Source organism: Suillus fuscotomentosus (genome assembly GCF_016647785.1).
Source record: "Suillus fuscotomentosus strain FC203 chromosome Unknown F5891scaffold_253, whole genome shotgun sequence".
In the NCBI taxonomy this organism is placed as follows: Eukaryota; Fungi; Basidiomycota; class Agaricomycetes; order Boletales; family Suillaceae; genus Suillus; species Suillus fuscotomentosus.
The window spans coordinates 25,372-51,057 of NW_024539765.1; the positions used below are offsets into that span (position 1 = coordinate 25,372).

A 25,686-nucleotide genomic window follows, 5' to 3' on the forward strand; every position below is an offset into this window, starting at 1 on the left:
TATTATTCTTGTTTATTGTCCGGTGGGGTGGAGCCCTATAGTAGACAATACGTGCGCTATTTACCTGTCTATGTATGTACTTTGGAATTTGCGAGATTCTTTTCTATTGGTCCAGGCTAATGCGAGGACAGATGCGCCAACTGAAGGCGTGTGTGATGGTGTTACATTTGGTATGTTCTTCGTCAGTCTGCGTTCTCTTCTTTGTCTCTGGATTTGGGGGGGGTTACGTCTCTGAATACTTGTTCCAGCCGTCTTGTTCGTGCGATATATCGCAGTAGCGGTTTGGTGTAGTCTCTGTTGCTGAAAAGGTTTTGTAGTTGGAGGGGGCGATGTCCGAGTTCTTCCCTTAGGGCTGCGCATTGTCTCACGTACTTGGGGCAGACTAGAAGGTAGTGCTTTACGGTTTCTTCATGCGCGTTGCATTGTAGGCACCTTGCTGAGGGGGACTTTGAGATTCGATGGAGATGTTTGTTGAGAGGTATGTGGCCCGTATGGAGTTGGAATAAGAGAGAACTGTGGCGTCTGGGGAGTTCATCTATGAGGCTGGCGAAGTTTTTGGACGCTAAGCAATCATATGGATGATTGTCATCATACAGAGAAAATAAGAACTGGTGGTTGGTGCAAGTGTGCTTGGGCAGCTAGTTCCAGTATCGATTTAAAATTTTAATAAAGAAGCAGCAACACAGCATGACATTGTCTTCTTAGATAGATGATCTATAGATAAACAACTATAAAAACAAATATCTCCACGGTCAGCGATTCAGACAAATACCAATGACTGATAATGTGGTCGTTCGTGGGTGGCTAGTTGTATACTACTCAAGGTATGTTCAGCTAAGGATATTTCTGCAAGATCAGTAATACGATGGTCAATCTAATCTATGGACTTTGACAGGAAAACAAACAAACAATGGTCAGCCCGACAGTATGGCAATGACCAAAAGAATATACGGGATTCTTCCTCAAGTTCCCTTTCAACAACAGTGCTTCGTACCAACTATACTCCAAAGAAATGGTGCAGAATTACAATGATAAACCCCCTCAGCACAAAACAGGTAGAATCAAAGGTCAAGACTAATCAAATGCTTTATTGTAGAACTCTTAGCTCAATATTGAACCTGCTGTCAAGGAACTCTTCTTTGAGTATTCAAACAGACTCAGGAACAGACATCCTTGGGTTTACTACCAAGTCCCCTCTTCAACGGCTAAAGCCTAGCAGGCACAGAATATCTTGGCTCAGTATCGCTACTCAGATGAGTGAGGTCAAGCTTCACTATCAATTCCTAAAGTCTCCCCACTATGCTACTTCTGAGTCTTAGGTGGACATAGAGACAACACGAATATTTTGGGAATATATTTTTGGACAAAGAGCACCAAAGGTCAGTGAAAGTAAAAAGAAAAAGAAAAAAGAAAATGGAATATAACTGTGGCTGTACCTTGCTTGCTGGTTGTTGCACACAGTGAGCTCACAGCTGGTTGTTTAGTATGATGAGCTTGCAGTATTATTGTTTCTTGAGAATGTTCCTCTCAGTCTTGAAACAGTTCTTGACACTGGTACTGACACTTATCACACCTTACTCACAACTCAGTGTTGGATGGGCTGAAAAACACCCTACTATCTGCTGCTGTTCGCTTGTTATTATTTCAAAAACTGGGGTCATTATATACACAATAAATGTGGCTGTGCTACTAGTGTATTCAAGAGTCATCAAGAGTTATAATGAGTCATATGTGCAAGGTAGTGAGTCATAGTAAGTATTTAGAGTGAGTCATAGTGAGTCATTGGGTATTTTGCTAAGTCATGTGACCTGTCCAACCCCTGATGACAAATCCAGAAAGAGAGTAAGAAGTGTCACATGATATGAATCCTGTGTGTGGCTGTCTTTGCTTTGCTTTGTTTGAAGGGTGAGAATGACGCAAGCCTAGTATTTAGGGGTTTACTAATGTTTTTCCAGGACAACATATGTGGGAAAATTTTTTCACAGTCACCTGACATGTGTGGGATTTTGTCTGAGTCATCACCATGGCTGACTAAGCAAAACTCATCGCAGAATTAAATGTACTAAAATATTCAGGCTGCTGGCATACAGACTTGAATAAAAATAAAAATAAAAATAAAAGCAAAAAATATTCCCTTAGCCTCAGTCCAACTTCAGATAAAAGGGAAAAGGGTTTCATAGCGGTATTTCAGGGTATATGACTCATGAGAGAGTATTGGTCGTCCATGCACCAAACCGGTTTGGTGCAGGTCAACGTGATGGATGCAATTGCACCCGATGCCGGTGGTATCTCATGGTTGGAGTTAAAATCTTGTTTCTGCACTGCGCTGCACACATACCATTGACATTCGCAGCACTGTAGATTTCAGCAGTTGCGGTGAAATTCATTAGGTGAAATCAGTCTGAAACTTAGAGCATTACACACTGAAATTCAGATGCTGATATTACTGTTTTTGCTCTGAAATAATGATTCGAAAACTAGCAAGTCAAATTTATTGGCGTATGAATAGCTACTGATGGCTAGCATTTCGTGTTCGCCAATAAACAAGCTACTTCGGCAGCGAAGAAAACATACCTCATTCATGTCATTCCAAATACTGACATTATCAGTGCTCTCCGTCCAACTCCACTGACCACCAATAGCCTTCATCTTGAACAGTGAAGTTCAACCCAGAAAGCATAAAAAAAGTCAATCCATGAACTGAAGCCGGGCCAACACCATCCTTCGTATTCACCCTTGCCGCTGTAGATGAGGAATCTTGACTATACGTGAAAACACTTAAAACAAAAGGGGTGCTCAACAGCAAGACCGGGATATGAGACAATGACTCGACCCAAAGGACAACCACTGAGAGAAGTTCCTCGAAATAAAGTGGAGGGAAACTCTGTGAGCTAGGCGGGCGCTAATAGGCGCGAGAAGATAATGCGCGCGTGAGCGGGAGGTCCGAGAATGCGCGCGCGCGAAGCAAAGGCGCGCCTAAAGCGTTAGAGGCAAGATCTTACTGAGGAGTGAGTGCAAAGGTGGAGGATTGACAGGAGGATATGATCAGATAACAAGTGGGGAGGTGATCTATTCACTTTCCAGTACACAAAGATAAGGGAAAAGTAAGTACCAGAACCAAAGGAAACCCTTCTGTATTTAAGAATGGAGAAGGCGCGCTTCCGAGCGCGCTCCCGAACCGAGTAACCATATCAACTCTAATTATAACTAAGTTTAAATAAACTTTCCATAAGTAGCGCGGATGTCGGACCGAAGATTTTATTAGTTCAATGGATAAGATAGAAATAACGCACCAGCGAATCAGTAAGGACATGGGACGGATGGATGGACGATAGCGCGAAGACCTATGAGGAGGCGCGCGAAGCGCGCATAGCGCGTGCGTAGGTAAGGCGCGCCTAAGTGCGTGCGAGTTCGCGCGAGACTGGTCCTTAGGAGTAGAGCTGTAACATATAGGAATGTATGGTTAAAGGCCGGATATTCGTCATTGAGACGCGCGAGTCTCTACACCGCTCTTGGGTTTAATGAGGACTCCTAGTTCAGATGCGTGTTTGTATACCTTGAGTGTTTTAAGTGGGGGTCAACAATGACCACCATCTGTGATGTATAAGCGCAAGGTTCACAACAAAGGTCATAAGACAGAGCAAACAAAAAAAAAGCAGACCTTTCACTCAACAGCCTCTGCATCCCTCCTCATCTGCATCAGATCCAGGACTGAGAGAGGCACCATTCCTAATTGTGTGAAGCCGTCGGTGGGTGCTGCCTGGAAATTGGAATACGTCTAGGATCCTGGACTCAGATATCCAGTGCATTTGTGCACTACCCTTTTTAATGTGAGTGATATCAATCCACATTTTCGATGTAATTACATTGGAAACGACCACCGTCAACATTGCAGAAATGTGTGTGCATAAGCAGGATCGAGTCATAGAGTAAAGTTGGCAAGTCTGATAGATGGAGGAGGTCTGTGAATCTTGCAGTGGAGCCTGTTGTGTTTGGAAGAGAGAGGTTGTGGCATATTGTGGGATTCCAGGTGTGATTAAGGAAGGTTATGTCGAGGAAGACATATCCGGGGCCTGTGGGCATCACAATCTCAGTGTTGATATAGGACATACTTTGGCTTTTGTGTCCATCCATGTGGAAAAGGTTTCGTCCCAGAAGGCATTTTGGGTGCTGCATTAGACCATCCTGCGAGGTTGACTTTGAGGAATGAACTTCAATGTGTTCAGCTAGTTTAGAATCCTGCCTGGTTCTAAAATGCTCCATGTGCAGTAAGCCGCATCTGTTCAACGCGACCTGTTCCATGCCACTCCGGAAAAGTTTGGGTTGAAGTCGACAACAAGCTCCATATCTTTCTTCGGTTAGCCTTGGCTTTTATTTCCAGTCAGTCATGCAGAGAATATCATCACTCAACAAAGATTCTCCAATGAATACCCACTGAATGGCTTCGTTACACTGTTTCCTCAATTCGCCCTCCTCGTCCATTCGAACGCGCACAATGCCCTCTTCGTGTATAATAAGATCAAGCACGAATTTGACATTGGGATAGATGGACAAGTGAATGGCTTGTGGTGAACCCTGGTTGATGAGGGTTAAGTTGAGGGGTTTGATCAGGCACCATGATGATGGGAATTCTTGGGAGCATGCTGCAAGGGCATGTCCTCTGCAATAGAAACTGAATTCGTATTTTGAAGGATTGTGATTGTTTGAAGGCGAGATCTGTTGGGAGGAATGATGGTATCTGCAATCCAGATAATCAAGGTTACACCAACTTTGTCTAGTAACTAGTTTATCCCTAGCAGCATAGATAAACCATGGACAAATGAAAATACATAGTTTATTTGTTTGTTCTCTTCTCAGAATGAATGCTCTAGCCTGCTGTGTCCGAGGCATCATGACCAGCACGTGGGCAGCTTTTCTCACTGTCACTAGGCTGCCATGTCATTGCACAGGTGCTTGCGATATCTGAGAGTTCTGGCGAAGTTTCAGAAGGAGGAAACCAAATAGATTTTACTGTGGTGGTATGTAGAACAGATAAGAACACAAACAATAAATAAAACCGCCAACGGACCTGGGACGAGTAGTCATTATGCACATGGGAGGTCCACTCTTTTCATCACATCAAGTACCTTACACAAGCCTTGTATGTCATCAAACTCGGACTAGCTAAGAATTGCAGCTGAGTGTCATGGTGATAGTCGTAAGTGGGTGTATGCAATTTGATATCGAGAGCGTCGGGTTGATGAATTCTATTTTAATATTTTGTTCAAGAAGTCTTGCAAATTCCAACTCCAGCGATGATTGGATGGATGCTGCACACTCACCACATGTAGACCAAATTCACTGGACTGAAGAGACTCCGATTCGAACACTTCAACTCGTACCCCCTTCTCCTTCTCCTAGATCTACATACTCATGATGTTACTGACTCGGAGCTGGTCAAGTTTCAGCAACAGGCAGGATGTCTATTAAGTAGTGGTCAGTCACATGCTACAAATCACAGTGACGCTTACTTTCTTGAATGTTTGTAGTGTGTGGCTCCCGGGATGCTCAAGCTGTGGTGGCACAGCCTAAGCTTCCATTACATAGGTGCATGAGATAGGCCAGCCTACCACAGCCAGAGACTAGTAGCAGAAGTGAAGCAGTTCGATCTGATTGATGCCTGCAGGTAGAAAACAAACAAATTGATGCTCCAGCTATGGCAGCACAGCCTGAACTTCTCAACTTCTTCGCAGTTCTGTGCTTTCTCCCACATCATAGGAGTAGGATTCAGGCAGTACTGATGGCTGGCTTCGCAATATGTGAATTCTCATGAAAGGATGGAATGCCTTGCTCCGAGTCTTTAGCCTTGCAGGTGGCAGCCTTCTCGTTTCGGCTACTTTAATCGACATTGCACCTGTGCCTCTGCTGTACAAATCTAATGTAACTGAATGAGGCTCGTGATGGGTTGCTCGATATCCTGCGAGTCACTTACGCCTCAACATTAGTGCTGCACGGTGTGGATTACATGTGCATGCTGTGATTCTTTCAATTATCATCCATAAAGACCTCCCATAGTCTGCAGTATCTTTGTGACCTCCAGCACACATCTTATTCTCAACTGTTAGTTTGAATTTATCCTCCATTCACATGTCAAGATTCGTCCCTGGACATTTCAGTGACTGCCCTCCACGCTCGGAAGAGGGCCCGAGCCACCTAGAATGCCCCCAGGGCATAGGACAGAAAAACCTTGTACTCAGTGAAATGCTACAAGTTTTCGTCATTAGTATGTGTCACATCTATTTTCATTTAGCACATACCAATGATTTTCCAAAGCAATTCTGGCAACCCTTTGTTTCGTCATTAATATCTTGTTTTGTTTTGCAACAGACTCCACGCCAGACCCACCCGATGATACCGTCCAAGCCTTAGGTGGGGAGTCAGGCCAACCAGAACAACCCCAGGATCTGGGAGACACAAACTTGGTGATCAGTGAAATGCCACAAGTCGCCACCAACAGTATGTGCTATCTACCTTCACTCAGTAGGTGGTGCCTATGATTTTCCATGACAGATTTTTTGTCGGACCAGCTTCATGACACCCTCCCGGCCTCGGGCGAGGAGTCCAGCAACCCAGAACACACCCAGGACCTAGGACAGGTACACTTCAGTGGGGTGCGACAAGTTGTCATCACTTGTATGTGTTGTTTGTCTCCACTCAGCTTGTGTTGACAAATTCCCTCAAGCCATTCGTGCAACTGATATCGCTCTTGGTCTTTGACGGATCCCTGCTGGCTTTCATGCGGTGGTCAAGGCTAATGGTGCCAAATATCAGACAAGTAATCAATCTGTACACGTAGACCAGGCTTTCGTCGAATGGCATGAGCTGATTCTTCTGTAAGTTGTCCTTAAACTCATCTGTCGTGCAGGTATTGAGAAAGACTCTAGACCATGTGATCCATCTTCCAAAGTTCGGGTCAGCATGTATGCCTCATTTGAATTGGGTCCAATGGTTTGTCACGGAGAACTCCTTCGCACATTCGAGATCTGTGTCGCAGAATTACTGGATCGCAGCAAAAGGTCTCATCGTCAGTATTATTTATTGCAAATTAACCCCATGGATGCTAATGAGTATCACAGCCATAATGTTTCAACCAAAGCAGGAGGACATTGTATCTGCTTGCACTTCACTGTTCATGATGGTGGAACAGCAATTTCTGATGAAAACAACAGAGATGTTCTTTGTTCCCTTACTACCATGAGCAATCAATGCAGTCTTGCATTCTGATTCTGATCGCCATAATGTGTAGCTTACATCTCGCAATATGGATGGGTTAGCAGTAAGGACGGATGCCGGACATTGTCTTCTCGGATGATACTGCAGGACGCAGAACAGTACTGATCTAGACCAATCCATAAGCCATTTTGAACGGGCCTCAGATCTCTGCCCTGTGGATCATCCCTACTGCCCTGCAGCACTATTCAATCTAGCCAGGGCAAAGTTTATTAGTTGCCAAGCTAATGGAAGATACCTCGACCTTGACATACCCATCTCTCTTTTGCAGGACACACTTGATTTGCGTCCCACTGGACATCCAGACCGACCCACGACCTAACTACATCTTGCCAATTCTCTGCTCTCTCGCTTTGTGAAGCGAGGATTTCAAACAGATGCCGACACGGGTAAAGAGCTACTGAGCAATGTGTTTGATGTTTGTCATGCCAACAGCCACATTTACAGAGCAGCTTTGATTGCAATTGAAACATCTGCTGTGCATAGAAGCATGAATGCAAATGATCTTCAACAGGAGGGGCCTGCCACATCCATGCTTCCATTGTTGCTGAATCAACTTGCTCATCGAGCAGAGCGGTATTTGCAGAGAGATGAAATGTGTGACTTAGATGAAGTGATATCCCTTCATTATGATGCACTGGTGTACTACAAGACCAGACATGCTTACCGAGGGCCATTGCTAGGCAATCTGGCCACAATGCTGCACACTCACTTCGAGCATTGAGGCACTGTCAAAGACTTGGATGAGGCTATTGCACTTCACAGGGAAGCGCTGGTCTTGTTCCCGGTCGGTCACACAGATTGGTCCACGTCATTAAAAAACCTTGTGAATGTACTCACCTCCCGGTTTGACCACCAAGGGAATGATGAAGACATGGATCAGGCTATCACACTTGACAGGGAAGCACTTGCCTTGTGCCCAGTCGGTCACACAGATCGGTCCGGGTCATTAAATAACCTTGCGACTCGACTCTCCTCCCGCTTTCATCACTGAGGCAATGACGAAGACTTGGATCAGGCTATCACACTTCTCAGGGAGGCATTGGCCATGCATCCGGTCAGTCACAGAGATCAGCCCAAGTCATTAAATAACCTTGCAGCTCTCCTCTCCTCCCGGTTTGACCGCCGAGGCAATGATGAAGACTTGGATCAGGCTATCACACTTCTCAAGGAAGTGCTGGCCTTGCACCCGGTCGGTCACACAGATGGGTCCATGTCATCACATAACCTTGCAAAACAACTCTCCTCCTGCTTTCATCACCGAGGCAACGACAAAGACTTGGATGAGGCTATCGCACTTCACAGGGAAGCGCTGGCTTTGTTCCCAGTTGGTCACACAAATCGGTCCTTGTCATTAAATAGCCTCACGAATCAACTCTACTTCCGCTTTCAGCACCGAGGCAATGACGAAGACTTGGATCAGGCTATCGCACTGCACAGGGAAGCGCTGGCCTTGTGCCCTGTTGGTCACACAGATCGGTCCTTGTCATTAAATAACCTCGCAGCTCTCCTCTCCTCCCGCTTTAAGCACTGAAGCAATGACAAAGACTTGGATCAGGCTATCGCACTGCACAGGGAAGCGCTGACCTTGCACCCAGACAGTCACACAGATCGGTCCGTGTCATTACATAACCTAGCGACTCAACTCTCTTCCCGGTTTGACCGCCAAGGCAACGACGAAGACTTGGATCAGGCTATCGCACTTGACAGGGAAGCACTGGCCTTGCACCCTGTTGGTCACACAGATCGGCCCGGGTCATTACATAACCTCACAAATCGACTCTCCTCCCGGTTTGATCACCAAGGGAATGATGAAGACTTGGATCAGGCTATCGCACTTCACAGGGAAGCGCTTGCCTTGCGCCAAGTCAGCCACACAGATCGGTCCTTGTCGTTAAATAATCTTGCGAGGCAACTCTCTACCCGCTTTGAGCACCGACACAACAGAGAAGACCTGGTCGAGTCACGAGAGAAGCTAAGCTGTGCATTGACTTTGTTGACGCAATATGATTCTCGTCAATTAGTAGTGCATTGGTCGCTGGCTATGGTCCATCTTTCATTTCATCGTTCAGGCCTTGACAACACCGGTGTAGGTGAAGATACTGATAATCTCAATGCTGCCATGCATCATCTCAAGATAGCAGCAAATGTGGTCTCTGGCGGCTTGCTATCCCACCTGCAAGTGAGTCTACTCTGGGTTAGCTGTGCCCATCAACATAGACATGGTACTCAACTGGAGGCTTATGCAACTTCCATGCAACTTCTTGATGCTTACATGTCTAAGACAGCTTCAGTATTGTCTCGTCACAATATCATGAAGGACTTCCCAAATACACTTGCCATCAATGCTGCATCATGTGCTCTTCATAGTGGTGATGTGTGTTGCGCTGTGGAGTTGTTGGAACAAGGCAGGACCATCATCTGGACCCAGATGACATGACTCCGCACCCCTCTTGACAGCCTCCAGATTCATGGCGATCATGCAGTGGCCCTGATGAAGAGATTTAGAGGCCTCAGCTCCCTCCTCGATAAACCTCCTGCGATCTATTCAGAAGGAAACTCAAGTGTTGATGTAGAAGCAGAGGAAACCCGGTACAGATGTCTAGTGGAGGATTGGAACAGAACTGTAGATAAATACGGAAGATCGAGGGCTTCTCTCACTTCCTCCTTCCCCCCTTATTCTCCGATCTTCAAAATGTGGCTTGTGATGGGCCTATCATCCTGCTTATCGCAAGCCAGTCATGCCATGCCATTGTTATCCCATACAAGAAACCTCCAACTAGCATTCAACTCCCTACTGATTTGCTGAAACTCGCCAACTTGGTGCTCAGACTCCGGCGGGCAGTTGAAAAAGATGCCAATCTTAATGGGAAGCAAACAGCGCTGACAAAAGCTTTGAGAGAGTTGTGGGACATCGTCATCTGTCCAGTGGTCAATATTCTGGACGGATTTGCACAACAAGGTTCCAAAATATGGTGGTGCCTGACGTCTCTATTCAATTTCTTGCCATTGCATGCTGCTGGTGAGTATAGGCCAAAGGGAAAGTCCGTTTCACAGCAGTACATATCTTCATACACGCCATCTCTCACTGCACTGATTAAGGCTTGCACAAGTCATGTCAAGTCCCCGTCGATTCCCTTTGTTGCCATTGGTCAGGATTGCCCAGCCGGTGCCTCATTCACTCTGGATGCTGTAGAGCCTGAGCTGGAATTGGTGTGGAAACTTTTGCCCCCTCCCCCAACTGTTTCTTTCTCCAAGATAACCAGCGTCAATGCCACAAAATTGACAGCACTACACGCATTGCGAGACAACACTTGGCTCCATCTTGCATGCCACGGGACACAGAAATTTGATGAACCCTTCAAGTCGGCCTTTCTCATGCGCAACAAGCCGCTCTCGCTCCTCGACATCATGCAGATGGATCTGTCTCGGCATGAATTTGCATTTCTTTCTGCCTGTCAAACCGCAGTCGGTGACTTTAGTATGCCTGACTAAGTGATACACTTAGTGGCTGGCCTGCAATTTGCTGGGTTTAATAGCATCATGGGGACAATGTGGAAGGTCACAGACAGCACCGTGCAGCACTTGGTGGAGGCATTCTACAAAAACATGCGCGGGGATGGTCCAATGAATTCCAAACGAGCTGCCTGGGCTCTGCACCAAGCGGTCCAGTTGTTGGCTTGTGACAAAGATATTCTAATGACCTTGGACCAGTGCATAGTGTTCGTGCATATTGGTATATGATTCATTCCGTGCGTCCTCTAGGCTACTTTGTTTACAGCATTCTTGAGACAATCTGACGGCTTCCCATGCAGCATCCAGTCATGACCACACACAACCTGTTACTTGCCAAGGACTTCGATATTGAGGACTTTGAGACTGTATACCTACACGATATTCACATTTGATTTAGACCTCAATTTGTATTTTCCAGTTTGTTGCCTCAGAGTCGAAGGTGATCGTTCCTGCACACTGAAGCACTGATGGTTTGTGAATAAGATGAAGTTGCACAACACTGATCTGGCATGACATGCATGACACCTCATGTAGCAAGACATAATGTGTGATGGACGATCGTCTGAATTGCGTGATGGCGTCGAATGCACTACCACCCATCATACAACACCGAAATCCGGTGCTTATTCCAAGAAGCTTAACCCTAGCAGGGTAGATAGACCATAAACGAATGAAAATCATAGCTTTGTTCGTTCTCTTCAGAATAAATGCTCTGGCCTGCTGTGTCTGATGTGTTCACTGTTGATCTTGACATGTGGGCGGCTTTCCTCGCGGTCACTACGTCATTGTACCGGTCCCACAACACGCACTGGAAACACCCTAACTCATACCTGAGAGTCCTAGCGAAGTTTTAGAAGGAGGAACCAATATATACTTTGCTGTGGTGGTAGAATAGATACTAAGAATGAAACCACGAACAGATGAATAGTCATCATACATGGGAGTTCTGGTCCACTCTTTTCATCACATCAAGTACCATACGAGTCTTTCTTGAATATCTATGTCATCAAACTTGGACAAACTAAGATGATCAGAGTCACAGTGAAAGTCGCAAGTGTATGCATGGTATTTGATATCGAGCGATCGAGCATTTACAACGGAATTCTGTTTTAACACAAGTCTTCTAACTCGGACTACGGGAGACTAGGTGACTATCCATAGGCCAAAATAATGCGGAATAGAATATAATAGAATAAAAAATGCCATTTAAGGAAGTCGTGCTGCAATGCTGCAGTTCATTTACGTCGGATGTTCAAAACATATTTTTTTGAGGCTCTTACAAACTCTAAATCTGTAAGGGCCCCCCCCCCTTACAGAATATTCAGACGGATTATATCCGTTTTGGGTCACTAACGCCCCTGTGATCCACTGACTAATCTACAACGGAGGTCAGCACCTCACTTGTCTTGAGCTTAGTGACAATTGTTGCTTCATCACAATGTCTTCGAATATACGGATTTTAACTGCAGTCCAATACCTACGCTGCCTGGAGAAAATTGTACTGAAGTTTTAAGATTTATAACAGCCAAACTGCGCAATCACATATCTCTGCGACCGGCCAAGGGACAACTTGAGCAATGCCGACCCCAATCAACCTCTATCTGTCCAGTAACAAGGACTGTCCATCCTTTGAGGTTAGGTGTGTTTTTTTTTCTATTAAATGCTTTGATCCATGTGTGTATGCGCTAATGTATTACTGCAACCACCACAGGGTGAACTTTGCTATCTATCAACTTCAAGACACGCCTGTGCGTCTGACAACCAAAAATTTTGGGACTTTGGGGACTTATAAAAGCTTGGGGACAACAAGGTAAGCTTTATCTCAATTCAAATGTTACTACAATTACAATGTCTGACATTCCCCCTCCACAATCTATGATTCCCCCTCGTAGTAGCTCATCCTACCCAGAATTACGCTACAATGACGCCGGAAATGCCTATGCATGCAACAAAGATGGCACTTGGGTTTCTCACCCAGGAATTTGCAAGGTAAGTTTCATTTTTCTCATCTATGCTTTCAGATGCTCATTACTACTATAGTCTATCACTTCACATGCCTTTGGCCTCGAATATGGGGAGCCCCAACTGGGTTTTAGTTATAAGGTATGTCAATGGCACCATACTATGTATTTTCGCTCGACTAACTGTGTCATATACAGCCTCCTGGCACCTATGCACTCACACCGGCCAACTTACAGTCCAATTCGGACACTGCACCACCCTTACAACCATCCGGTTCCTGTGTACCTCTCTGCCAGGTGCTGACTAACCAAATGATTGATCCTGCGCTCCTCCCACTACCCGACTCTCCCAATCTTGACTTGAGTGATGCCATCACTATCACAGAGGCCCATGGCCACACTCTAGCAGCCAAAACAGCAGGCTCTCATCGCCAGGTCAAAGGCCCAAGGGGCAAAGGTAAGGCCAACCAAAACATTGCATCTGCTAACTCAAAAAAGTGTTCCCAAGAGGACGCTGAAGACGACGATGAAGTGCATGCTCGGCGAGGACGCCCTCAAGGATCTAACAACTACACCAGCTCAGACGTCAAAGTTCTTCTGGACATGGTCCGTCAGGAGCTTCCCCTTGGTCAACGTGGATGGCAGGCTGTTCACATCAAGTTTGGCCAATGGGCAAAGGCAAATGGCCAGCCTGAATGCAAAGTTACTTCGCTCAAGACGAAGTTCAAGCAGGTAAGATTTGAAGTGTCATACTATGACTGTAAGACGGCTCACTCATTGAACTACAGCTGGTGAAGACCATGAAGCCAACAGGAGATGGTGTCTGCCCTCCAGAGGTTACATGTGCACATCGCATTGATCAACTTATCAACGAGCGTGCGGGCATGCATGACCTGGACGACATGGATTTTGATGACATCGAAGACGACGACGGCAATCACTCTGTTGTCTCCGATCAGTTTCAGGACAAGTTAGACCATACCTCCCCCCCTAATTCAGCACACCGCTCTTGCATGCTCCACTGCTCGCACCAAAGCCCCCATTCCACATCGCAACGCTCGAGGAGCTGCCGCTACAGATCTCCTCACTCGCCTCTCTGGTGCTTTGGACCCAGCTGCCCAGCGCGACCGTGATGAAGATCGTGCTAATCGCAGCTTCGCTACTGTGCAGCTGCTGACCCAAAGCCAGCAGCTCCAAGACTCAAATGCCAATGTCAAAAACTTACAGGGACAGCTCTTTGGTTTGCGCAATCGTTTGTATGACGCCGAACACGAACACGATCGTGCTCAGCTTCACATCAAGATGATTGAGATGACTGGATCCACACACTGTCGGCGTATCCGGATGCCCAAATGCAAGAACTTACAGCAGGAATGGTACCCTGAGGGTGGGGGATCTGTTAGGTGGATCACAGACGAGGGTGAAAGTACCACATCCGAGGTCCCTGAGGCTCCCAAGCCTCCCCGCCTTCGAAGAGTTGGGCCATCTGGACGTCGCAAGTATTCTGATCGCCCATACTTTGAGGACTTGGCTGATGAACTGCCCAAGCCCATTCAAAAGGAAGGGTCACAAGAGATTTGAAGGAAGGGTTGCAAGAGATTTGATTGTACAATACGATTTATGTAGTTTCCCAGTGTGTTTAGGGTACCAATGTACCATTTGAAAAATTGACTGTCCTCTCATCTGTCCTCTTGTCCCTCTCATATGAGACAGGCAACACGCAGCAACACTAAATCAATTTTCGATCCTCGATATGAGATGGGGAACATGCAGCAGTACTAGATCAATTTTGAATCTTTGATATGAGACGGGGAACATGCAGCAGTACTAGATCAATTTTGAATCTTTGATATGAGACGGGGAACATGCAGCAGTACTAGATCAATTTTCGATACTCAAAATGAGACGGGGAACATGCAGCAGTACTAGATCACTGTTCTATCCTATGTATGAGATGGGCAACATGCAGCAGTACTAGACAATCATATCTACTGGTATTCCAAGGTGACATGGAAGCCCAAAACTCGATCTTTCTTCCTCTGGTCCGAAAATAGCATGTTCTCAAAGTCTCGCCACACATCCATATCATCCTCTGTAGCCTGCCAAAGCTTCGTGTACATGGTCCGTATCTGATTGATTCCAACGTGGATGGCACGGAGATTGTGCAGCCGAAGACATATTTCGATGAGATTGCTGTGAGCTTCTTCATTAGCAATATTGACTGGTAGACATAACCTTCCAAAGGCGCCTTGAATGGCATGCATACCCCATTCTGCTGTTTGACGGTAAGAAAGTAGTTCACAGTTAAATGCCATTTGTTCCGCTATCTCAGCAACTGAGCCACGTAAAACCTGGCCATGTTTCAGAGGTGCATGAATGCGCCCATTAATGGAGGATGTTCCATGAGGGAAGGCGGTATCTGCGACAATGTAATAGTCGGGAGGCGTGTGGAGTTGAAGTTGAGTATAGATGCAGGATGCGAGGCGAGAATCATGCCAGCTACCAGGCGCATTGGTCCTTGCCGCAATCACGATGCCTTTGTGAATATAAAATTAAGTACAAACTATAGCAGAAGATGAGAAAACATACCTTCAGCCAAAAACATTATGATGGTACTTATGAAGTGCTCAGAAAGCCACCCATTGTATGTAGCGTTTTTGATCTCATCATCCTCGGAAGTTTGCACAGGCAATTTGAGCCCATCGATGCTTCTGAAGGTGCCTTGCAGTCGTGGGTGACATGCGATCACGAGCGCACTACACCATTCAAAATCGGGTCCCCATGGCCATTGAATTCGGGCATCAGTCATAGAACGGAGAGTTTGTAAGAGTATGGGCAGTCCAGATGTGAGATAGCGGGAAACAGTGGTGGGAACCAAAGCGAATATCTGTTGGAGGCTAGTCTCCTGCATGGTGGAGTTGATCATTCTGGCTTTCATACAGTAGTTGCCATGGAGTATTGCAATGTGGATCAGGAAGTAGCTGAGCGCGACAAAGGTAAAGTCTTCTAGGGTTCTGTGTATTGATGTGATCGAGTCGAGCAAGCTCAGCGTCGGCAATGAGCATGGCTGCTAACATTGTGGTGTCTTCTTCGTCATCGAGAAGTGCCATCTCTTCAGTGTCGTTCACCAGAGCATACTGTAGCAGTACATCTTCCATCGGAGTTCTGACCAAGAAAACACAGATTAGTTTATTCCATATGCGTTACGGTTTAGTATTCTATTCAGATTATCTTTTGCAAATATGTTTTAAAGTCCGTTTTAATCTATTCCGCATTATTTACCCTACGGATAGTGCCCATCCCCAAAACGCGTACGCATGGGACGTTCACACGTGCACTATTCTCGAAGAAGCTGGCCTTGAAGACATCACCAAAAGTCCAGAAAACAGGTATTATCTTATTAGGCTGATGGTCACGAGATTTTCTGGGTCAAGGGTTATGAGTGTTGAAAAGATGACGCCAGCGCTCGATCATTATGACATCGAGTAGTTCGAAGCTTACCGCTGTTCCCGTAAGTGCTATGCAAATGAGACGCTTCTGTCATCCTGATATGCCAATGATATACCGCTCTAAGTTTGATCTCTCCCTGATATTCTGCACAATACACACAGTCCACTTCGAATGCACGGTCAATGGAAGGAGCTCGTCGAGTCCATCGTGGATTCATGTATACATTATACTTGGATTCAAATGATATTCCGCTATAAGTCTTGTCCGTATCTGATATTCCCTTAGTATGTGCTCTAAGTCTGATTAAATGTGATAAGTGTGTATCTCGAATGTAATGTTACAAAGCTCCATATCCCTCCTGTGCGAGAATATCATCATCAAGCTCTTCTCCCTCATCAGCCCTAATTTTATCTTCATCGTTGATTCCCTCTTCACGACCATCCTCGCTGTCGTTGTCATTGTCGCCATCATCTTCGTCATCCTCGTCATCATCCGCGTCATCCTCGCCATCCTCGTCGTTGTCGTTGTCGCCAACCTCAAACTCCAGGTCTTCATTGTCGTCAACAGAGACCACAGCACCGTCATGTCGCAAGAATTCATCCCACTCTCGTGTGACCTGGTGACCGACACCGCCTCCATGGAAGCGCATAAATATATCATGATCAACAAAGCTATTCGTTATATCAGTGTATAGCAATACCAATTAAATAGAAAACACATACTGATTAACATAGAAATACAAAAAATCTTCATCGTCATCCTCTGCTGGACATACAAATGAGGGGCTGAGTCTGGTGTCAGTGCGGCCATGTTCGAATCCCGGAATCAAATGAACAGAGCGGATCACTTGGTCTGGATCAACAAAGCCGAAGCTATCCAGGTTGTTGCGTTTGAAAAAACCAATGTGATGGAGTCGTTTCACTGACCAACCGGCTTTGAACGTGGTATCACAACTGAACCAGCACACGAAAATTACGTCCATGCATGTCGGTGTTTGTGCATTGCTACTGCCCGGACCGTAATACCAAACATTAACATGGAAAATCTTGACTACCCGAGCGTACCAGTACAGATGTCGATCGTCGTCATCCTCGTGTGACAATACTATAATGTCAGCATGTGTGCGCGGGTTAATCGAGTCTTGTTCCCTCCGAAGATCGTAAGTAGTGTAGTTGATCCGTAGGACGCTGTGTTCAAAAAGCTGGTTGTTGGCAAGAACAATCTGGTTCCTGTCGTCATCAGAGAATTCCTGCTCGTCCCCTGAATAATCAATACTGCGAATTCGGCCCAACAAATGGTCTTTGAGGCATGGTATGAAGTTCTGAGCATCGGGTTAATAGAACTATTTGTACAATGATCATCTAAACTTACCTTAATTGCCGGATCTCCTGTGAGTTCACTGAGCCATGCAGTGATGTCGTAAGAGCTTCTTGCATATTTTGAGATATGGTAATGTAAGGCAGGAGATGTGTGCTCGCGTGGTGCCTGTTGCATCGGGGGATGTGCTATTTCCTCTCGTCGTTTATTGATCTTGGCAATGATGCGCTCTCGAGCTTCAAGGCACGTTATAGTAGCAACCATAGTCTGATTTTTGGGTGTTCTTGGGTACCAACACTTGGCTCATTTATGTTCCAGCTCGCCCTATTAATACAAACATGAACTTGATATTAGAACTGTTCGAGTAGAAATATACTTACTGGCTGTGTGCTGTAGTTGTCCATGGTACCGGTGCATCAGATCGTATCAGCATAATCTCCGAGGGCGTGAAACTTATAAGTCAAAAGATTGAGAGGCTTGAATTTCGGACCAGCCCTCTCCTTTCCCTTTGTCGGTACCTGCAGCTGTTTAGCAGCCAGTGCTGCCTCGTGTCGTCCTCGTGCTGCGTGTTCATGGGGGAGTTCAGTGGTGTGGTAGTAGTTGCATGTGGTCTTCGCGAATTTTCGAACTGACTGACTGAGTACAATGGTAGCTGTGTCAAAAAAATCCAGTGTGTCGTCCATATGCATACATAGTTTCGCATACCCATGCCACGCAGCCAGGTCAAATAGCATGTCGAGCACAATGATATTGTGTTCCTTTGGCAGCAGGCCCTCGAATACAGGTATCGCGCACTAGAGAGAAAAAATTGGGTCAAACTGTGAGGCGAATTGTAAGGCTAAACGAACTACTTACCTGTAATAGATCCTCGAAGTCGCGGGCAGCAAGTTTCTTCATGGCGGATGCATTGGTGTGAAAACGGCGGATCGTCCCTCTCCCGAATGTGGGCATTGCTCGGTACCTAAAATGAAATAGTTCAGGCCTGGTATAAAACGAAAATCAAAAACCTTACCGCTCGTTGAGTTTCTGAATCGCAGTCCCCCCAGCAGCATGAAGTATTCACATGAGATGGGTGAACAAGGCCTTCCAAGACCCTATCTCAAACTCGTGAAGCTGGTCGACCACCCATAGCTTGAACATATTGAGTCCATGTCTCTCGAATCGCTCCGAAAGTGTTCTAAAACCAGTTGTCAGGCATTTGCACAATGAGTACATAAGACTACTTACCCGTATCGGAACATATGATTCATCGTCAAGGATTGCTTTGACACGAGCACCATCTACTGGCACTCCAAGCTGGAAAATTAATGCCCGGGCTTCCTCAACATGTCGTCGACGTGTTGCATTGTCGACGTGCTCACGTGTGGCCCGCCGCCTCATATTGAGCTTCATCCCCAGCTTGCAAACATCTGTCTTTTTCACAAGACAGCGGGGGCACGGGCACTGCCCTAGGAATTTGATAGTCACTAATAGAATCCTAGATAATATATCAATGCCTCGCGATTCATACTTAACATTAGTTAGTACTTACTTTTCAGGATAATCAGCAGAATAAGAGAAAAAACGCGGAAATACTCGCCACGTGATCCCATCAGAACACTGGATCACTAGTCCATGCTCGTATGCTTCCATAAATTTTCCATCCAAGATTAAACTCCATATAGCGTGCATCAACTCTCGTTTGAGGTGAGTATGCACACTGGCTGTTGTTGGCTTGCCAAATATATCCATATAGATCTCCTGTATGTTCTTAGGAAGCTGAGAGTAAGCAAAATGTTAAAGATATATCAAGATACATACTGTAGGAATGTATCCCAAATGATGGCACGCCTGAGTTGGCTTTCCTCATGTGTACTTGGACTGGTTACCAAAATACACGTAAAATGGCCAGAGAGACACATCTCTGAAGTTAGCCAGGTGGGTTGCATCCGACCAAACCATGACCGAGGCAACGACACACTCAAGCTTGTCTCCAGGCTCATGCGGGAGGGCGTTGATTTCTGCATAAGCTTCAAGCATGGCAGGGGAGGAATAAGACTCAGAACAAACTTTAATATCACGGTTATCAGGGGTCTTCCAGTATTGTTGGAATGGCATCATATTGAAGGTCTTCGAGACCTCATTTTCGAACATGCGCGTGATGAGATCAGTAAGGCAACAGTGATGAATGCCTGAAATCTCGAGCTCTGGCGCGTCGTTTTCTGACTTGAGCTTCTCTTTTTCTTTTGGCAGGCAGATCTTGACAGTAGATTGGTGCCATCCATACTCTTCTCGAAGAGGGTTAGCTTGATTCTTGAGGTATTCGTCCAATCGTTTGAGTTCGCATGTGTGATTCAAGCTGCCCAGGTCTTCCAGTCTGAAAAGAGGGTCCTTAAGGAAATGCACGAGACGATCCCACTCAGCACCAGATTTCTCATTTGTTCCAGTGTACTGCCATGCCATCAAAATACCTGCTGAAGGGTTTGTAAAAGCTTCAAAAAGCTGATCGGAGGTAATTCCAGGTGAAGGAAGTCCTGGATGAACGCCTTTGTTAACACGCTCCCCATCTAATGTGGGAGCATCAGTAACACCCTCCAAGGTCAAGTTGGCTTCGGGGGCTAGAGTCGGACGCGTCGGATATACACGATCAAGACCCATGGTGTCGGGTTTGGTCTGGAAAGGAACGAGCGCAGGGCGGGGATCTTCTGGCTCAGAAGAAGGTGCTGGGGACGGAGATGGTGCTGGAACGTGATGGGATTCATCTGCTTCGTGCAGAACACGCCCTCGTTGCTGCCGGTTAGTGGGAGGCATATGTGCGAGGTGTGTGGCTGATCCAGGGAGGTAGTCGATGAAGCGCCGAGGCATGCGTACTGTATGTCCGGAGCGTTTTGAAGTGACTGGGGGAGGTGAGGGTGAATGGGGGATGATTGATGGTCCTGCGACATCCTCGACCTTATAGAATTAGCATAGTTTAATAGATTCGTTATTATAACTCACCTGCTCGGAAGTGTCATGGTCGACATCCATTCCTCCATAGTCCAATTGTTCTTCAACATCTATCCCTACCCGAATTACCTCTGCACGCTCACTGCGTGCTCGCTTGGACTTCTTGCCATGAGTCTTTTCCAGCTCGCGTTTCTTTTTGCTGCCGCGCTGCACTGAATCTGCTAGTTTCAGTAGTTTGTTTTTTGCGCAGCGAGCAGCATGCGCAGAGAGAGATTTTTGGGCTGGAAATGTCTTACCACACCCGATGCAAACGGGCAAGTCCATTGGACCAGGTAGCGAATGTGCAGGAGGGGGTGGGCCACTTTTATAACCCTACACTTAGCTCGATCAAACGTGCATGGCTGCAAAACAAATGTTATTGCACAGGCTGAATACAGTACATATAAATCTACAATTAGGACCATCTACAACAGTGAGTCGTCATTCAGAGGTTTAGGTGAGAGACAGAACATACCAGGACCAGCGAGATATATCAAGGACCACTTACTCTGAGCCGCATATCCACATGATATAAGATGCCAATGCAGATCTCAGCGTGCCATTCAAATGCTTCGGATCGATGAGGCCTGTAAAGGCAATCAATTGGTGCCAGTGGTGAGTCAAATGACGACTCACATGTATGGGGACCCAAAGGTGTCACCGCCAGTGACTTCGCTGGTGCAGGAAAAGGTAGTGAGCTCGTCCATAATGGAAGGGTTTCATTCGTGGAGACGGTCCTGCTGTAGATATAGGATGGGATAGTCAGTAAGACAGAATAGGTTGCAACTCACCTGGTAGTCACATGGTAGGTTTTGCAGCCGATAATACGATATCATATGATTTCAGGACAAGTGATCGAAATGGTTGATATTAATTTCAAACTCCGTCTGAATTGGTAACTTGCGGACATAATGTCCTTGACTATCCCCATTTTATCCACTTTCATAAGCTTTCATATCGATCACTCTAAATATGTCTGCTCCATCGTTGTGGAACTCTGCTGTCAATGTCCTTGGCGATGTTGTATTCCTAGACATTCGAAATGCAGTATCTTTGGATGGTACATACTGTTTCAACTTGAATATTGACACCCCCGGCATCAAGGTAATATTTTCATGTTCAAATTTGTCTTAAAGCTTATTTCAATCTCACAGAAAATCGTATTTCGCATTCGAGAACGGGTTGAGGAGGCTGTGGAGTCTGCTGAGTCCGCGACCAATCAGACTTCATCTCAGTAAGTCGCTGATATTTTTGTTTTCATATTTCAATTAATCTTGACAGGCCTGTCGTTGCTTCCCCATGCAACCTTCTCACCAGGCGCGTTGGTAACCCCAATCCAGATCCTGCAAACCCAACTGCGCCCTGGAGTCACTACGTAACTAGAAGAGCCGATGAAGCGCTGGAAGATTGAATGGATTACCTCGCATTGTAAATTACTATATTGTTCTTAGATCTTGCTCAGCTGTATCGTGTCATGTTAATCTTGCTCAATTGTATTGCGTGTCACGTCTGATTGTGCGTGCGCGCATTTGTTCAGATACTGTGTTTAATGTTCCCTCACCCGGCACATTTGTTTTATCGCAAATTCCCTTCTTTGGTTATCGGTTTCTGTGAGTATTTAAGTCTCCGATATCAATAACATCAAATAACATGCAATCACAACGCGTCCTAGACTTTCTAAATTCTTATCGCTTTTCATCTTCTCCATTTGTTTTGTCATGGCGCGACACCACAAGAAATCCTCCAGCCTCAGCCTTTTGCGATCCGAGTCGGAGAGCAGCAGCGATGGGTCGTCATCGTCTGAGGAGTCGTCTGTCTCATCAGTGGATGAGCTATCTTCTTTAGGTAAGGATCAGTATTTCTGCAAATGATTTCTGATTACGACGCGTCTTACACATCTCAGGTTCTCAAAAGGAATTGGCGAAGCCTAAACGGCTTGAGAAAACGTATATGAAGTAAGTCGTTGTCAATATCTGGTCGTGTTGTTTCACTTATAGCACATATATCCTTAGAAAAGCTAACAAGGCTACCACTAATGACAAGTAAGTTGATAGTTACGCGATTTACATGCGATTTGTGCACTAACTACTTTTGATTCATAGAAAAGGATTGGGACCTACTTGGAGTGGGAGGGATGAGTGTATGCACATTGCACGCTGGATCCCTCGTGGTATCGACATGTTTGTCATCCTCAAGGACACTTTTCGGATTGCACGGTACATCGAAGCGGAAGAAGCTGCCAGGACTTCATCCAAACCCGAGGAAGACAACACTAGGAGAGAGCGAAAAGAAGCTCTTAGCGTTGTGTAAGTTTTCTCTATTGTTGTTATAATCTGAATGCTAAATATTGTACAGGACTAAAGACGCTCAAGAGCGTCACTTGAAGACCTACCAGAGGATACTCTTTTCCGCCCCTTATCTCTGAACTCTCATTTGAGGTCGCCACAACAGGACCAAGTTAGAAACGGAGTTGAACAGCATTTTATCTGAGGTACGTCTTCTAATGAATACTAACTATCTTATAATACTTACCCTATGAGAAGATGCAGGAAGTCATCAGCCAAATCCGCTCTGAGGATGCCAGTCACCTCAAACCATTCATTGGTAACTACACGGTCGCCCAACCTGAGGTCAAGGGACTGGAACCTCCGATTTTATCGGAGAACAAGAAGTCCCGTGCTAGAATGGGTGTGAATCACCCGCAGCTGGTGGGCATGTTGTGTCCGGTCAAGCACGTGAACGCATACCACACTGATCCGAAGAAGTAAGTGTTTAGTTGACTGATATGGTGATATCTTACTCATGTCTCTCAGGGTACAGGAACAGCTTCAAAACGGTGAAATCAGGATGAACGCAGGTGCCTGGCCTGCACTAGCATACCCTGGTGATCCTCCAGGTATTGATTTCGACGTCGAAGACATTCAGGAAGGTCTCCTCAGAGGTCACCTTCTGAAGTGCATATGTTTTTATTTCTTTTATTTTTGCTATTTTGTTTGATGATATATGATAATATGTAGGTACTTCGGTACATCTATACTAGTCCCTCATCTGCCCTCATTGACAATGGAGAGCTTTCTGTCACGCGCTCTGGCAATGCGAAATTGCATGGCATGTATAAGGTTGAGGCCGAACACATTGCCTATGCACTTGTTCAGGTACGTACTTTGTTATTAAACACATTAATGTCTCACTTGTATTCTAGAGTCGCTTTGGAATCTTGTCACACAACAAATGGCAAGAGACGGATGGGAACTACAGCTACCATGACACATACTACCGCACCATCAAAGCAATTCGAGAGCCGTTCGATGAAGCGTGGGCCGAGGAACTTTTGGAATGGTGGAACAAGTCAGTACAATTTTTTTTCATGTTTACAATACTAATTCTACCAAGGACGGTCTTTGGCAATAAACGGGGTGTTCCGTTGTTCGATGTCATTGATGACGACGAGGATGACGACGACCTCATTCTCATGAGGAAGCAATCTGCAAAGTGTGCAGCGGCACGAGTCAAGGTCTTTTCATTCTCTATCCTAGTATGACATTTCTAACTAATACATCTTTATTTTCAGTCAGCCGCCTCTGTCATTCCCCCAGTTGAAGCCAAGTGTACTGGTGATCCCGACATTTCGACAGGGCATCCTTCCACACCCACTACTGTGGCTTCCACGCCCACTACCGCTACTTCCATGCCTGCTACTTCCACGCCCACTACTTCCACACCCACTACCTCCCCACCAACTACCTCCTCGCCAACTACCTCCTCGCCAACTACCTCCCCGCCAACTATTTCTCCACCTCCCGAGATAGCCACTCTTTCCCCGCAGCAGAAATCCATCCCCAAACCGCGTCCCATCCGACCAGCTGGCACGAGCTCCTCTTCTGCACCATCTGTCCCCCCTCCGAAGCCTGATACCCCTGCTCCTACATCCGACAAGACCAAGAAGCGAAAGTCAGAGGAGTTGGAGGTTGACGGCGACAGTGAAAGCTCACTCAGCGAAGCCGAGTCTGTGCCTGACAGCCCAGTTGTTTCAAAGCGTGGCAGGAAGGGCCGAAAGAAGACTACCGCCACCGCTACTAAGAAACGCAAAGGAAGAAAGTAGTTGGTGTTCTCTGGTACGTACTCACTCTTTTTCTAGATATTTTTCTGATACCACAATGCAGTTCAGCTCATTCAACGCATTTTTTACATACTGATGTCTCCCGTCACTCACCGGTTGCTTTCACTGTACGATTCTCCGTGGTTCGGACATTCACTTTCGCATTCGCATATTCGCTCTGGTCACTTCGCAGTTCATTTCTCCCATGCTTGTACAACAAGTTCCTAGTTCACTCGCATTTACAGTAGCTCAGTGTGTATAATCAATGTCATGTACTACAACAATGATACGTGCTTATAATACCATTCCACTGCGATAAGCTATTGTAAGGTATCTGAAATTGCTCAGGCCTGCTAAGCAGTCACCACATGTCCATTATGATGCATGACCCATCAGCTGATGGTCAAATGAGCAAAATTCAGTTTCATGATCTGACCGTCTAGAATGACCTGAGGCTGGTCTGAGCTGATGGGCCATGTTGACTGTGGTGAGGCTGATACCGGATGATAAGACCTGAGCACATCACCAAAATTACCGATGTAGAGACTTGTGCATCTCATGGTCTGATATGGCGCTTTACACTAGGAAGTACATAGCACGAACTTGTAGCGTCACTCTGTGCGCTACCCTCAGCTATCTCTATATGAGGCGCAGCTTTCCCGCGCAATGCACGCACCATTCCCGCGCTTCACGATGTATGCGCGTGCGCATTCCCGCGCTTGCGCGCCCTATAGCGCCAGCCATTCAGATGCATCCATCCACTGTCCACCAAGCTCCCTAGTACGTATATTTCCATTTCCTTTATTAGCATAGTTCCACCTTTATTTTTATCATAGTTTCTCACTCATATATATTTTTACATACCTACTCGGTAGCGCTTCAGCTCCGCATGACCGCGCTTAGGCGCCCTATATAAGCGCCAGCAGTACATACTATTACTTACCTTACTTTACCTCCCATTTACTTATTACTACTTACTTACTACTTAGCAGAACATAGTAGAACTCTATCTGTTTACACCTCGCATCTCTCTTCTCTTATCTAGTATCATATCATCACTTAAGTCTAACCTCTCTGTTCTTTCTGCATATGCACGCGCGCTTTCCTGCG

The 25,686-nt window shown here is 46.0% G+C and overlaps 4 protein-coding genes across 4 annotated transcripts; 3 read left to right on the forward strand and 1 right to left on the reverse strand.

Annotated features, from left to right (window-relative positions):
- Positions 1-3,840: 3,840 nt before the first annotated feature.
- Positions 3,841-5,094, reverse strand: F5891DRAFT_988841 (uncharacterized protein; the record flags this gene model as incomplete). Its single annotated transcript, XM_041378033.1, has 4 exons — positions 3,841-4,073; positions 4,113-4,249; positions 4,436-4,738; positions 5,069-5,094. The coding sequence occupies 4 exons, from the start codon at positions 5,092-5,094 to the stop codon at positions 3,841-3,843; spliced, it is 699 nt and encodes a 232-aa protein (XP_041216655.1).
- A 2,707-nt stretch (positions 5,095-7,801) lies between these two features.
- On the forward strand, positions 7,802-11,013 carry F5891DRAFT_1132440 (CHAT domain-containing protein; the record flags this gene model as incomplete). The annotated part of the gene is made up of 12 exons (XM_041364737.1): positions 7,802-7,909; positions 8,018-8,195; positions 8,265-8,326; positions 8,351-8,754; positions 8,806-8,870; positions 8,907-9,251; positions 9,363-9,646; positions 9,913-10,482; positions 10,528-10,750; positions 10,778-10,891; positions 10,913-10,951; positions 10,991-11,013. 12 exons carry the CDS (start codon positions 7,802-7,804, stop codon positions 11,011-11,013), a joined length of 2,415 nt encoding a protein of 804 aa, XP_041216656.1.
- A 10,436-nt stretch (positions 11,014-21,449) lies between these two features.
- Positions 21,450-21,888, forward strand: F5891DRAFT_1200735 (uncharacterized protein; the record flags this gene model as incomplete). The annotated part of the gene is made up of 3 exons (XM_041368848.1): positions 21,450-21,581; positions 21,632-21,711; positions 21,759-21,888. 3 exons carry the CDS (start codon positions 21,450-21,452, stop codon positions 21,886-21,888), a joined length of 342 nt encoding a protein of 113 aa, XP_041216657.1.
- Positions 21,889-23,020: 1,132 nt separating this feature from the next.
- On the forward strand, positions 23,021-23,474 carry F5891DRAFT_968149 (uncharacterized protein; the record flags this gene model as incomplete). Its single annotated transcript, XM_041376290.1, has 2 exons — positions 23,021-23,241; positions 23,291-23,474. 2 exons carry the CDS (start codon positions 23,021-23,023, stop codon positions 23,472-23,474), a joined length of 405 nt encoding a protein of 134 aa, XP_041216658.1.
- Between the last annotated feature and the right edge of the window lie 2,212 nt (positions 23,475-25,686).